This window comes from Lingula anatina, chromosome 10 (genome assembly GCF_051362555.1).
Source record: "Lingula anatina isolate TDL-2025a chromosome 10, LinAna3.0, whole genome shotgun sequence".
Lineage (NCBI taxonomy): Eukaryota > Metazoa > Brachiopoda > Lingulata > Lingulida > Lingulidae > Lingula > Lingula anatina.
The window spans coordinates 10,623,424-10,636,717 of record NC_141776.1 but is presented as its reverse complement, the minus strand read 5'-3'; the positions used below and the strand labels follow the sequence as shown (position 1 = coordinate 10,636,717).

The following is a 13,294-nucleotide window of genomic DNA, read 5'->3' as shown; positions in this document are numbered from 1 at the left end:
ATGTTGGTCCTATCTAAACTGTTCTTAATACCTAGAAGAAAAGTTCATTGGATCGCACCTTTGGAACACGTGCGTTAATGTATTGGTTCAGAGGACATACAGATTTTGTGCCCAGCTTTCCGCAGAGTCGGAACTGTTTTTCTTTTCGCTATACCATAACATTCTTAGCGTTTGTATTTTGTCACAAGCACTTAATAAATAATTCAATACGCAATGGTCTTAAAGAAATTACACTGAAAATGTGTTCACTTTATTTTTTTAGTAAATAAAAAGTTGAAAAGAATTAAACAAAAACATTTGAAAGGCATTTTCCATTATAGATAAATATATTAAAATACCCATTTAAAAAAGCCCCATCACTATTGGTTTATTGAGAAGTGCACAAGAATTGTTACTTGTAGACTAATGCCTAACATATAAATTATTACTTCCAAAACCAACTTTCTGCATCTCGCCGTGCAAATGGTTTACGACACACTACCCGCAAGCTGTCGTCAATCTCATACTTTTTTTTAAAAAAAGCACCTTATTACAATATAACGACGAGCATTCCATTTCGCAAATTCTACGCTGACATCTAACATTATTCTCAACTATAAAATTAAACATACTGAATTATAAATGTGTGATTCCAAAATACAGCAGAAAAACGACTGAAAAAATCCATCACAAGCTGGCATAACCTCGCACCTTCCTACTAACTTACAACTCTACTGACTAGCAATGTATCAATGCAACAAGAATCAATGCAGACGTACAAATTTAACAATCAACATGAGATCAAGTGTTAACCTTTCCTTTCCTACCCTTTAACATAAACACACTTCATTCAAAAAATAACATGGTGCATCTGACAGAGTGATGTGCAAGTCATCCGCTTGTAACAATAAAATTTGACTTTGGCCAACATGAAAGTCGGTCACTAGATCTTTACAGATCCCTTAATGTGCAATAAAACGAAACCTCAAATATTACCCGTTTGCTGTACACCACTTAGTTATTACAATTTATAATGGGTACAAATATAACAATCAATACCAATTACAGAAAAATATTACTGAGCTTACGGCCATATTCTCACGAGGAGAGAAAATCATTTAAGGGCTGACAAATCTTCATAGATTCAAAATTCCACAATAAATCAAACAAAAATGTAATGAATTGCATTTTACCAAAATGGCGGTTAACCGTAAATCTGGGTATCGCAACAAAACGAACCGCCAGTGATGGCTACCCTCCGTAATAATCTCTTAAGAGTTTATTACAAAAAAATTCTTTAAAAAGCCGTAGCTTCGAATGTTAGGATGGATTCATTAGCCATTGGCAAGTGTGGGAAAATTCGTTTTATGGCACTTTTCCCGCTAAATGAAGAATTGTCGTCCCTTTAAACTATTTTTATGAGGCTTGATGAAACTTTTTCGCGTTTCTCCGAGGGCGATCATTGTTCGGATATTGTGTAGTCGTTAACGTTCATCCGAACAACAAACAAGATATAAATTTGTTCTCAACCGTTTTTCTTTTCATATTGGATTTATCCCATAATTCAAACATCAATTAACATATTGTCATTGTATCAATTATCAAATACATTTGCATGTACAAAGGAAGCTCACAGTGGTGTGCAAAAATATACAACGAAATAAAGTCATTAACCATGGGTAAAGGTCTGTGTATTGGACTACCTTAACAAAAGCTATACAGGAAAATATACCAGTCTTAAATATCCTTCAAAAAAGGGGAGGGAGAGCACGCACAGGTTTTTTTTTTGTCCAAGGATTGTTATTAGTCCATATGCACACAGAAATATCGGAGTCAATCTTGCAATAGTGTTTCAACAAGATAAACAATCACAAATGAGCAGTAATTTCAACACATTGAAAAGACCCGTCACTTCCAATGCACAGCACTGGCCTCATGGGGCCTTGAGGACCGTCCCTGTAACTGCTACTGTTCATCAGATCTTTAAATCACGTAATGAAATCTGTTAACTATCGAACAGTGCAACTTTTTTTACATTCTACCATTCAAAAGGCCAACCCCTATAATTCCTGAACTGAATATTATTTCGAAAAAAAAGACTTCTTTCATTCAGAACGCTTGTTAATGTATATAAAAATAGATTCAGGGAAAAAATAATACAAAAAATAATATCTGCCGACCACATAAAACTTTTAAAATCTCATAATTACAACTGACCACAGTTCACACTTTCATAACGTGTGCTCCTATACCATCAAAATTCTATCTCAAACAATAGCTAATATTGTCTGGGGAGAGAAAACATTCTGCTTCCCTATAGATATGTATACATGGTTTCGTCCGTTTTAAAAGCGCTACACGTAATGTCAGTTCTGCTATTTTTACCACACCTGCACTGTCAGGTATCTATATCCTCCTTCACTGTTTAATGGAAAGAAAATCGTGCATTCTGTAACTACACTGGTTTCTTCCTAACCCTACTTTTGCGGTCATTGGAACGCGTGTGAGTGGAGACGGGGCTAAACACGGGCGTGGAGCCCTTCCGTCGCTCTCTAAACTTATACTCATCCCCTGATCCATGTGATCGGTGAAAAGTCGTATTCAGCCTGGCCTCGTATTCAAACTGCTTCTGGAGCTTCAGCGCGAAGGTGAAGTCGTCATCTTCGACTGTGGTAGCAGTCCCTACCTCGTCACTCTCGTACTCGTCTTCCTCAATGAGCATTCCCTCCTCACCTTTGCCCTTCATCCCCCACTGCTGACTTTCGGAATGTGAAGTAAGTTTACTCTTCGAGTTGACTGCATTGGAACCGTGGCGAAGTTTCTGAGTGTACGGCTGAATTGGTGTAGACGAACTGCTTTCATGTGGATTATCTTTGTCTACGCTTCGTAAAGCCCTGTTCTTTTGTACCCGTCTATTTCTCTTTGTTTGACTGGTTAATCTTTTCGAGGCGACCTCAGTACCCTTTGTTAAACCAAACACCAATTTTCTTTTCTTGTTTGGTGTCACAAAATCATCGTCCGTGCTGGTTTCAACTTGCTCGCTAATAAACATCAACTTTGACTGCGTTGAATCCGACTGCTTACCCTTTCTTTTCATAGTTTCTTTCCTTTTGTTTGAATGAGATGAATTTTTTTTACTGGCAGATTTTGGAAATGAAATCTCAGAATCCGTAGAGGAATGATAGTCGGACTCAGAATCTGTTTTTGTGTTGTGTTTTAATGTTCGTCCAGAAAAAGCATCCTTGGGGTTTGTAACTTCCACAGAGCTGCTTTTTCGAAGTCTTTTCGCAAAAGAAAGTTTTGCTTCATCTTTAAGTGGACTGCCTTCCCGTTTACTAGGAGTAACCTCTCCACCTCGTGACCTCATTTTGGACTGACTGCTAAATGGCTTTATACTATCACTTTTCCCTCTTTGAGACACAGTCTTGGACTTGGGAGTTTTTTCGGCATCAGATCTCTCGATTCTGCTATTGGTGTCCGTTTTACTCTGAAAAACAGTGTCTCCTTTTCCTGTACTTGTTGACTCTGACCCCAGTGTGGTTCTCTTCAGTTTGCTTGGTGACATCTCAGCACTGGTTTTTGTCCTAGATGTTATTTTGGATCTCCCTGGAGTTACCTCCTGCTGTCTGGACCTAGCTGACCTCATGCTAGGTGGTCCGAGGGGATGGTCTTCACCATTTTCTGTGTCTGAATGAGTTGAAGCTGCATCGGTTTTACTTGGAGTAGAGTCAACATTCCTGGAACGCAGGCTCCGCATATTTGGAGCAGCTATATGTTGATCCTCTTCATCCTCTACATGATCTGCCTCTGATTCACTGAAATTGTCTGACAGGAATTTGCCTCGCTTCCTTAAATTTCTAAATGGAGGTACATCAGCTGCTACAGGCTTACTGACATCAGATGCATCTGGTTTTGTTGGTGTTGTCTCCTGTGTTTGTAATCTCATGGATACTTTTCTGTCACTCTGTGGTTTGCACCTTAGATTTCTATCACACTGACCAATTTTATTAGGGGATGTTTCAGAAGTTTTCTTGCTTGGTGTCACTTCACGTGCAGCTGGTCTCTTTCGACTCGAGGTTTTCCTGCTACTGGAGCTAGATGCTTTGCTTTTTGGAGATGCCTCTTCAGCAGTTGCCTTGTCTCTATCTCTACAACTTTTCTTGTGCGGTGTACTTTCATTTTGTTTGTTAGGACTTCTGACAGCAGATCCCTCTTTGGCACTAGTCTTTCTTTTATTGCTGTCATTCTTGGTCACCTGTGATACATATTCTGATGTAACATCCCTGTGACTTTGGTGTGTAGATCTCAATTCCTTATGTGAGGAAGATTCACATTTTGTTTGTCCACTGTCTAAGAGACTAGTCTCAGCTAGGCTAACATGTGACAAAACACCATCATTGGCACCACTGTCTTCACCACCACCAGACAGTTCAGAAGATATTTTAATTTGGTGCCTTCTTTCATGGGAAGCTTTCTTCTCTGTTGTAGATCTCAAACTGTGACGTTCATCCTCCTCCTCCTCCTCCTCCTCCTCATTAGAACCAAAGACTCTCTTCCTCACTACTGCCACCCCAGTTACATGATCAGCATCCTGCTTCATAGCCAGTGCCCTCTGTCTCTGGGCAATCTTCCTTGGCGTCAGCGGAGTGGTGACCACTTTGGGAATCTTAGTTCCGTTGCTGGATTCAGTTCCGCTGGCTGCCAGTAAAGATGCTTTCTGATCACTAAGAGATTTGATTTTCATTTCTGTCTGGGGGTTTTTACTTGATAAAGCATCCTCTTCCTCGGTATGAAGGGGTCTTCTGGTGAGAGATACTGGTTCATCGTTTATTTCTCCTAACTTCAAGTCCCTTGCCTTCTCAAGTTTTTTATTCGCTAAACTTCTATTCATCCGGTACACTTTGCCTGGGCTTAATTTGACCAAGGTGGAACTACTACTGCTTCCACCTTGTGGGGATTTCTTTTGTTGAATAGCACCATCGCCACGGAACTTCTCCAGTCTGTGTTTTCCTGCTAACTGAGCTGCTACTGGGCTGCCAGGGCAGACAGGCCTTAGGGTACTGCTGGCCATCTGTAAACCTTTCTGAGGTACTGAGAAATTGTGATTTTTATCCATAGAAGACGAGTCCTGTTTCAACAAACTGTGCTCATTGTTTTTATCTTTATTTTGACCACCTAACTGCTTATGTAATGCCCTTTTACTGTCAACATTTGTCAAGGAGTCCCTTTGGGACACAGTCTCCTGAGCTTCCACCACTGAGTCATTAGCAATGCCTAGAATTGACCCACTTTCTCCCAGGCCATGTGGTACTATGAAATTATCCTGGTCATGGAGGACATCGAAATTTGTCACAAGTGGTAAAAGAGTTCGAGACCCAGAGTTACTGGTTGTTAAGTCAATAAGTGTGTTGTCACCATGTACCAAACTCTCTTGTTGAGACAGGTCAAAGTTGATGGCTCTGACTGCTGTCTGGAGCTCACCCTTCCCATCACCACTTGCAGCAAGTGTCGTGGCAGCTGCAGATGAACTGGATGCTGCACATGGAGCATCTCTTTTAGAACACAGAGCCCTGAGGGTTGTAGTAGCAACAGTGGCTACTGTAGTCACAGCACTTCCCTCTACAGCAGGCTCTGCCTTCGCCATGTTAACAGTTTCAGAGGAAGTTTCTCTCTGGTGTCGCCACTTCCTGTGCCTGTGGTCTATCATCTTGGTCGGGCTGGAGTAACTGTGCTCCTTATTTATCCTAGAACTTGATATCTCTGTGGAAGTGGCTTTGGACAAAGCTTGCACCTGAATAATAAAATATCATGATTGTTATTTCTCTGACCAAACCATACAGTATTACCTCTGCTTGTATAATAACAAAAATAATATCTATTCATTTATTTAAAACTGCAATATACAATGACATGCCTTTTAGTGCTGTTAACATTAAGTTTTAAAAGAATTCAAGTCCTTTAATAACAGATTTCAGATTAAATAACAGTCTAAAACCAATAAATGTTAATGATATAAAATATTAAGACATGAATAAAAAGCTGTAAAAGGTGAATTTTATGTTAACAGTAAAATGTAAAATCTATTGTACTACTGTTGAAATCGTCATTCTTTCAGATCTTTCTTTAAAACTGTCAGCTTGCTAAATGTATTTGCATTCATACACTAGGACTAATGGGGCATATTACTATCTGATGAACAAGTTACAAAAACTCCCTTACATCACATCAAACTACAGGTAATCTTAGACTTCTACAGACCTGTGCTTGTCTCTCCTCTGCCAGTCTCTGTAGTCTTTTCTTCACTATGGGACTAGTGGGGTCCATAATACTCTGATCTCCATTCTCAGTGGGTGAACCCATACTGCCAGCACGACTCAGATTACGTGGGGAGCAAACTATCACAGATGGTTCTATCACCTGAAACATGAAAACATCATTCACCTAGTAGTATCAATGGGATAGTCATAATCTGAAGTTAACTCAAATCTCGATTAACTCTAGTACTAATATAATTGCTGTAAAACTAAATAGGGATTAAAATTAGAAGAGATATCCTTTTAATCTTTGCTCTCAACTCCTAGGTGGGGTGCGTGGATGAGTTAGATGTGGGTCCCATTTTTTGGACCAGATCACCTTTATTTTGTAAATCAAATTACCTTTCCACCAGGTAATCTCCTGGGTGGGGTGCGTGGATACCCATGGATGGGTTTGAAGTGGGTAAGTTCATGGCTTATACTGTCTTCACTCTGGGCACTGGCACTGCGTTTGGCCTGAAGATAATCAACAAGTATGTTAGTATCATAAGGTAAACCAGGACAAGATTCTTTACATAATTACTTCACATAACAACTACAGTCCCACAGTATGTACTCAGGTAAGAAAGAGAGAGAGAGAGAGAGAGAGAGAGAGATAGTGTGTGTGTGTGTGTATGTGTGTGTGTGTGTGTATGTGTGTTATTAAACACCTTCCCCTTCGTTTTTCTTTTTTTTTTTTAAATATGGGTTAATAATGCAATAGCTACCTGACCTACATATGGGTTAACATAGTGAAATATATGTCACAAACACCGAACTACTTTGTTGTGGCTGACAACTCATGAAATTTTTTCATTCATATACACTTTAAGCCAGTTTTATTCTTGAATATGAGACTTTATACACACAAGACTTTCACCTCTTCATTCATAACTAGTTATTACTCATCTGCGTCCTGCATTCCACTACTGGACAGTGACACTGTAAATTCACAAATTTAACTGAGGTGACCATCAATTGTGTGAGCTTTACACAATGTAAAAGAAAAAGAAGTGACAAAATCGTGTATAACTTTAATGTTTAGAAATAAGCTAGATAAATATGCATACCCCTTTGCTTCCTTCTTCTCCTGAAGAAGCCCTGGCCATCTCCCTCAGCAGTTCATCAGATTCACTCATGGAACGTCCTGGGTGACTGCCGCCTTGACCTGGATCTGCTGTGGCAGTGGAATAAAAGAACAACTTTCAGTAACTTCAGTGTGGGCACCATCTAAATTATATAATCAAAGATAAAATCCTGCACTAAGCATCTAAGAGCAGCCTTGTACTTGGCTGAAAAATTGTATCTGCGTGTTCAAGGTAAGGTAAGATTGTCAACACAGATTGTACTGACCAGGTGTTTGTTATATATGTAATGCACATAATTATTAAGGCTACTGAACATATGTATAGAGAATTTAGACTTAAAATACATATATTATATTATATTATATTATTATTAAGAGTTTCAATCCTATAGATTACTTATCACTTCCACAACCAACCTGTCAGATATAAGTGTGTTAAACTAAGAGGCAAAAATAATAGACAAAACTATGAAGTACTCTTTCCTATAATAATACCATACTAGTACTCCTCTCTTTCTATTTAGTTTAACAGACCATTTCAGTTTTCTATTCTTTCAGACAAATCTAATACCTTCACCATGTTTCTTTAAACCTGTGGAGCTCTTAAAGCCTTTCTGTGCTGCATCCATCTTCTTTCTCATTTCTGGCTTCACAACAACTTTGACAATCCTGATACTGTCCCCCAGTCCAGTACCCTCGGGGACAGAATTCTCCAGGAGGCCACTTTTGGGGAGACCTTCCTCAAGGCCCATTCCTCTTGGGGACTTTCCAACTGACATCCCCTTAGAGGCCTCCTGGTCAGTCTTAATCCTCCGTGGTGGGGCCCCGTGTCCAGCTGTCCCTCTGGGAGTCCCCTGTCCAGCCACTGACCCTACCCCACTGGCCGTGCTCAAAGTCAATATAGAGTCAGTGCTGCTGTTACTGAGGCCAGATGCTGGCCGAGGGAGAGAGAAACAGGTGTCCAGGTTGAGATGCAGATCACCTGCTGTAAGTAATCTCTCCCCTGGCTTGTCCTCAGGATTGATGCATGCGTATGGATAGGCGTCCACATTCGAGGATTTGTCTTTATTTTTGCTGTCATCTCCACTGCTTTTATTACTTCCCTTCGTTAAAAACCTGTCAAGGGTGTGTGAAGAGTTCTTGTTGTGTTTTTGGGAGCTTTTGGATGCATTTTTGGGTGTCCCAGACCTGGATGAGTTGGAAGAGTGGCTGCGTGTTGACTGACGACTGCCAGAGATGTGACGAAGGAGGCTGTTGACTTGTGGGGTGTCCAACTGTTCCTGGAAGATAATAAATTTAAATTATTAACTTATTTACAAAGAAAGACATAAAGACTTTTCCTAAAGATTCAATTATTATCATCTTTTTCAATTTGTTAATAAAGATCAACGAATGTTGAAAATAATTTCAAAGCTGCTAATACATATCAAGTAAATTGATGAAAAAATTAATAAGTGAGAAAAATTTATAAACACTAACAAATTTTAAAAAATTATACCTAATAATCAAACTTAGTAATAAAGTAATATCATACATGTTGAATTTTTTCACTGAGCTGTTTGGCCAGCTCTTCATCGTGACTTGCCAGCCTTTCTCTCTCCCTCTTCCTCTCCTCTGCCTGTCTCTTCTCCTCCTCTAATATCTTCTGGATAATGGACTGGCTGGCCTGTTCTTCTTCCTCTGCTGCGCGGACACGCTCTGCTTCAAGCTGAAACACAAAATACCATTGAAGTTACAGTGCCAGATATACACTTTGGTCCAGTTTTCCATCCATGCCAATAATAATTCAGTCTGTGCCATAAACTATTCAGCTCACTGGCCATTCGGACCACCACTTTCCTAAAACCTACTGGTCAAAATCAGGATTCACTGGTCCACATAAAATTTTCAATAAGATTGGACATTTTTGACAATTGCATTAATATTAATAATAACAAGATGCCTATTTTTATTTTAAATCATCATGTAACAGTAATTTTTAAGAAAAGACAAAATGAAGTTGAAAGCTAACATGAAAAAAATCTAATGGCAATGTGGGATCACTAGGTTCACATATCCTGTAAAATTTACTGATCCAAACAAAATTTAAGTGGCCACAAATGTAGGACCAGTGGCTTGCGCTGTTTATATAATATAATATAAAATATGGATTTTACTGGCCTAAAAGGGCAACTTAATACATTGCCTATGTCTAAATGTGGCACAAGTACATCAAATAAACTTGCTAGAGTTCTTTATTTTTCCACTTTAACCAAGGGTTGATATTTGCCAGCAAGACATAATCTTGTCAGCCTGTTCTAGCATAGGTCAGCAGATTTTAAAGCTGGATGTATTGTTTCAATTCTCAATAACCTTAACCCTCACTGCTGAGATAATTACCATAATACTGAATAATAGGAAGAAGAACACAATTTTCATCTAAAGAACAGTTTTTGTACTTGGTTTTCGTAATAATACCAGTGACTACAACAACAACAATAATTAAAAAATTATAATAATATAGCAATTTGTTTCAGAACCTACCTTTTTCATCTCCTCCTCATACTCCTTCCTGATCTCCCCCGGCTGGGCTAGGTGTAGGGGGACGGCGGTGTTGGCCAGGTAATCTACAACAAAATAACCACTATAATTCATTTTACTAGTAAAGAGATGTTTTCAAATCTCTCCACAGCAAGTTATGTGTCATCATATGATAATCCCATGACACCTCAATCTGTGTTCTTGGATCAGTCAAATGTGTTGTACTAGTAAGCAAATAATAAAAATTAAAGTGTGGCCATAAATGCTCTTATCTTCATCGTGTCTAGATCAGTTTTCAAATATGAAAGAAATCTTGCATAAAGCAAACAGTAAAAAGATAAATAAAGTTGGTCTGATAATGGAGCTCATCCCCAACTTGAACATGCTTAGGCCTGAGCGTGCCAACAATAACAACAACACAATTGGACTTCTGCCAATTCTCACCTGCACAATTCAGGTTAAAACCAAACTTTATTAATGAAGTATACTTCTAAAATGTACGTTTTGAAATAATAACTCCTCTGCAAAAATACTGAAAATATTATTTTCAATAACAGTGTATTCTGATAGATGTAATGATTCCAATAACAAATATAATACTAATAAACAATAAGTATGTACACAGGATTCAGATGGGAAGCACATTGGGGGGGAGGGGGGGGTGCATAAACAGGGGTGTTGTAAACATGTTTACAATCAGTTCAGCCAAATTCTAAGATTTGATGCTTTCTAAATTCTTTAAATTTTAACTTGAAATTCGTTAAAACATATACCTATTATATCCAGGATAAATTACATATTAACAGGAAGTACGATAAATCTGAGTTCCATTAATATCTTTTTCACGCACAGCTGTTTAATGCATATTTGCAATCAGTTATATATTAACTACGAATTCCTTTTAATTGTATGGGACTTAAATCGGAATTATCACAAACAGATTGCAATAACTAGATTCATGCCCAAGCAGGAATAAACGTACCCCCCCTCCCCCTTCACACTCCATTACAAGTGACCGCTTACCATCTTCATTATCCTCCCCTTCCAGGCGTTTTTCAACTTGCTTGGGGAACAGTCTCTGTATTTGTCTCCATCGTTTCTCGTTGACAAGCCGATTATGCCGTGCCGCTTTGCGGGCCCAGCTGGAAATTCGTAGACGGCACATCGGACAAGTCAGGCTGGTTTCTTGGACGTTTTCCTGAAAACAGACCATGCATAATTCGTGACCGCAAGGCATAGTGATAGGTCTGATCAAAATATCCAAGCATATCGGACAGACGCAGTCCTCAAAGCTTGTTTTGTCGTTTTTCTGCGAAGAATCTGGCCCGGAACCGCCAGACGATTTTAAACCTGACGCCATTTTGAAACCTGGGCAATTTTGCTCCATCTGCGCAAGATTTTGTGCATTGTCTTTCATAGGGTAATGGTATCATGTTTAACTTTTTAAAGTTTATTAGTAATATAGTTTTGAATATTAATTAAATTGCAAGGTATTTAAAATTTGAGTATACTAATGATGTTTAATATCTACTTATTATTCACATTAAAGTAGATTTTCTTGAAAAAATAAGTATAATATCCTAAACCGGAAGTGAAGTCCATTTCCCTGTGAGCAAGGTTGACAGCTGCCACAACAAATGAACGTGGATGTGGCATTTTTTATGCGGTAATGTATTTTCTTATTTTCACTTATTATTGAATTCATTAAAATTTTTAGATTTGAGGCCTATTTAGAAAAACGCCAGGACAGATCAATTTAATGGCAAGACTATGTAATATGATGGCTCTTTACTGAGTCCAACGTGCTGGACTCTATTCAGGAGAGAGACAACAACAATGCGTCTGACTTCTACGAAAGTTTATTGTGAAGTGATAGGCTTGTATATACATGTACATTAAAAAGTATGAGGAACACCTGTTTACTTTAACAATGGCTGAGAACTGTCATCAAGTGTAATCTGTAGGTGACCAAGGGTCATTCAAAGAATGCCACTAATGGAAGCTTGTGAACTTTAATAACATTTACCAAAAAACAAGAAGATAATGTTACATCTCCCTTTCTTCAATCAAATGTCCTGGGTGTTAACAGTCATAGTCTTGGTGAAATATCCCTGCACTGGCAATATGTGCTTGTTAGTCCTGCCTGTCAGATATGTGTATCCAATAGTGAACATATACTGTCATTGAAAAAATTCTTGATAAAGTTAAGTTCATATCCTTTTGTCCAAGGGTAATTTCCTCTAAAGTCTTTTATATCACTTTGCAAAAGTTACATAGATTGTATAATTTTTTGTTTGCAAACTCTGCCAGCTCGTGTTACATAGGGCTGGGGTGAATGACATTCATCTTTCTGAGGGGTTGATTTTAGTTTAACTGGGGACTTAACTGGGGCATTTACAGCAGGCTCAGGGTGATCTGCTAGAATTTTAAGATCACTGGATTTATTAACCAGATTCTCAGTGCAAATAGGCACTTGTGGGTCAGTGTCATGAGGAACATTGGGCTCTTTTGTTTTGAGAATATGACGCCTGTTACGTCGATATATACCACCATTAGGAGCTTGTAAAACAAATGAATTTTCATTCACCTTATCAATGACATTGGCAGGTTTCCATAACTTGTCATTTCGCTGAAATCTGACTGACTCACCTACAGTTATAGGGGGAAGGGGTCGGGAACCATGGTCATAAAATTTCTTCTGCTTTTGACGACTTGAATCTATCTTATGTTTGACCTTTCCAGGATCAATGAACTGGGGACACAACTGTTGATTGGTGGCAGGTAAAACAGAACGCAACTGCCGTCCTTGTAATAACTGCGCTGGGGAGTATCCGATGTCAAGGGGGGACACCCTGTATTCCAATAAGGCCAAATTAGGGTCGGATTTATCAGACTTTGACTTTTCAAACAGTTTCTTTACAATTTGGACATATTTCTCAGCTAGTCCGTTGGACTGAGGGTAATTGGGGCTGGAGGTCACATGTTTGAAATCATATTGCTTAGAGAAATCAGTGAACTCCTGAGAGGCGTACTGAGGACCATTGTCTGAAATGACAGTTTCTGGGATTCCAAATCTAGCAAATATAACCTTTAACTTGCTGATTACCTGATAACTTTGAGTAGAGGTAAGTTGAGCTACCTCAAAGTATCGACTGTAATAATCAACTACAACTATAAAATCCTTTCCATCCCATGTAAACAAGTCAGTGGCAACTGTTTGCCAGGGGTAATCAGGGATGGGGTGTGGCTGCAAAGGTTGTTTAGGGTTGTTATTTCTCTGCATGAGACAAATGGGGCACTTGGAAACAAAATCATTAATGTCACCTGACATGCCTGGCCAAAAAATTGCTGATCTGGCTCGTTTTTGGCATTTCTCTATTCCTTTGTGACCTGTGTGTATAGAATGCAGCATTTT

General features: G+C 38.8%; 3 protein-coding genes across 7 annotated transcripts in view; 1 reads left to right on the top strand and 2 right to left on the bottom strand.

Moving 5' to 3' along the window:
* Positions 1–13,294, bottom strand: part of LOC106172929 (alpha-1,6-mannosylglycoprotein 6-beta-N-acetylglucosaminyltransferase A) — a 379,609-nt gene that overhangs the window by 111,081 nt on the left and 255,234 nt on the right. The gene's annotated exons all lie outside the window — the stretch shown is intronic.
* Positions 220–11,267, bottom strand: LOC106172924 (uncharacterized). Of its 2 annotated transcripts, none has more exons than XM_013553851.2 (8): positions 10,903–11,267; positions 9,883–9,965; positions 8,894–9,067; positions 7,931–8,639; positions 7,343–7,449; positions 6,636–6,749; positions 6,238–6,396; positions 220–5,770 (listed from the first exon to the last, which is right to left on the bottom strand). In XM_013553851.2, the coding sequence occupies exons 1-8, from the start codon at positions 11,264–11,266 to the stop codon at positions 2,435–2,437; spliced, it is 5,046 nt and encodes a 1,681-aa protein (XP_013409305.2). In that variant the 5' UTR covers position 11,267; the 3' UTR covers positions 220–2,434. The 2 variants fall into 2 exon arrangements, with proteins under 2 accessions (XP_013409305.2, XP_013409306.2); XM_013553852.2 differs by having other exon boundaries at positions 7,343–7,446.
* Positions 11,294–13,294, top strand: part of LOC106172931 (solute carrier family 9 member D1) — a 33,631-nt gene continuing 31,630 nt past the window's right edge. The window contains exon 1 of one of the 4 annotated variants that reach the window (XM_086998168.1): positions 11,294–11,545. The gene's annotated coding sequence lies outside the window, so the exon portion shown is untranslated. The remainder of the gene's footprint in view (positions 11,546–13,294) is intronic. The other 3 variants (XM_086998169.1, XM_086998171.1, XM_086998170.1) reach the window with 3 other exon arrangements.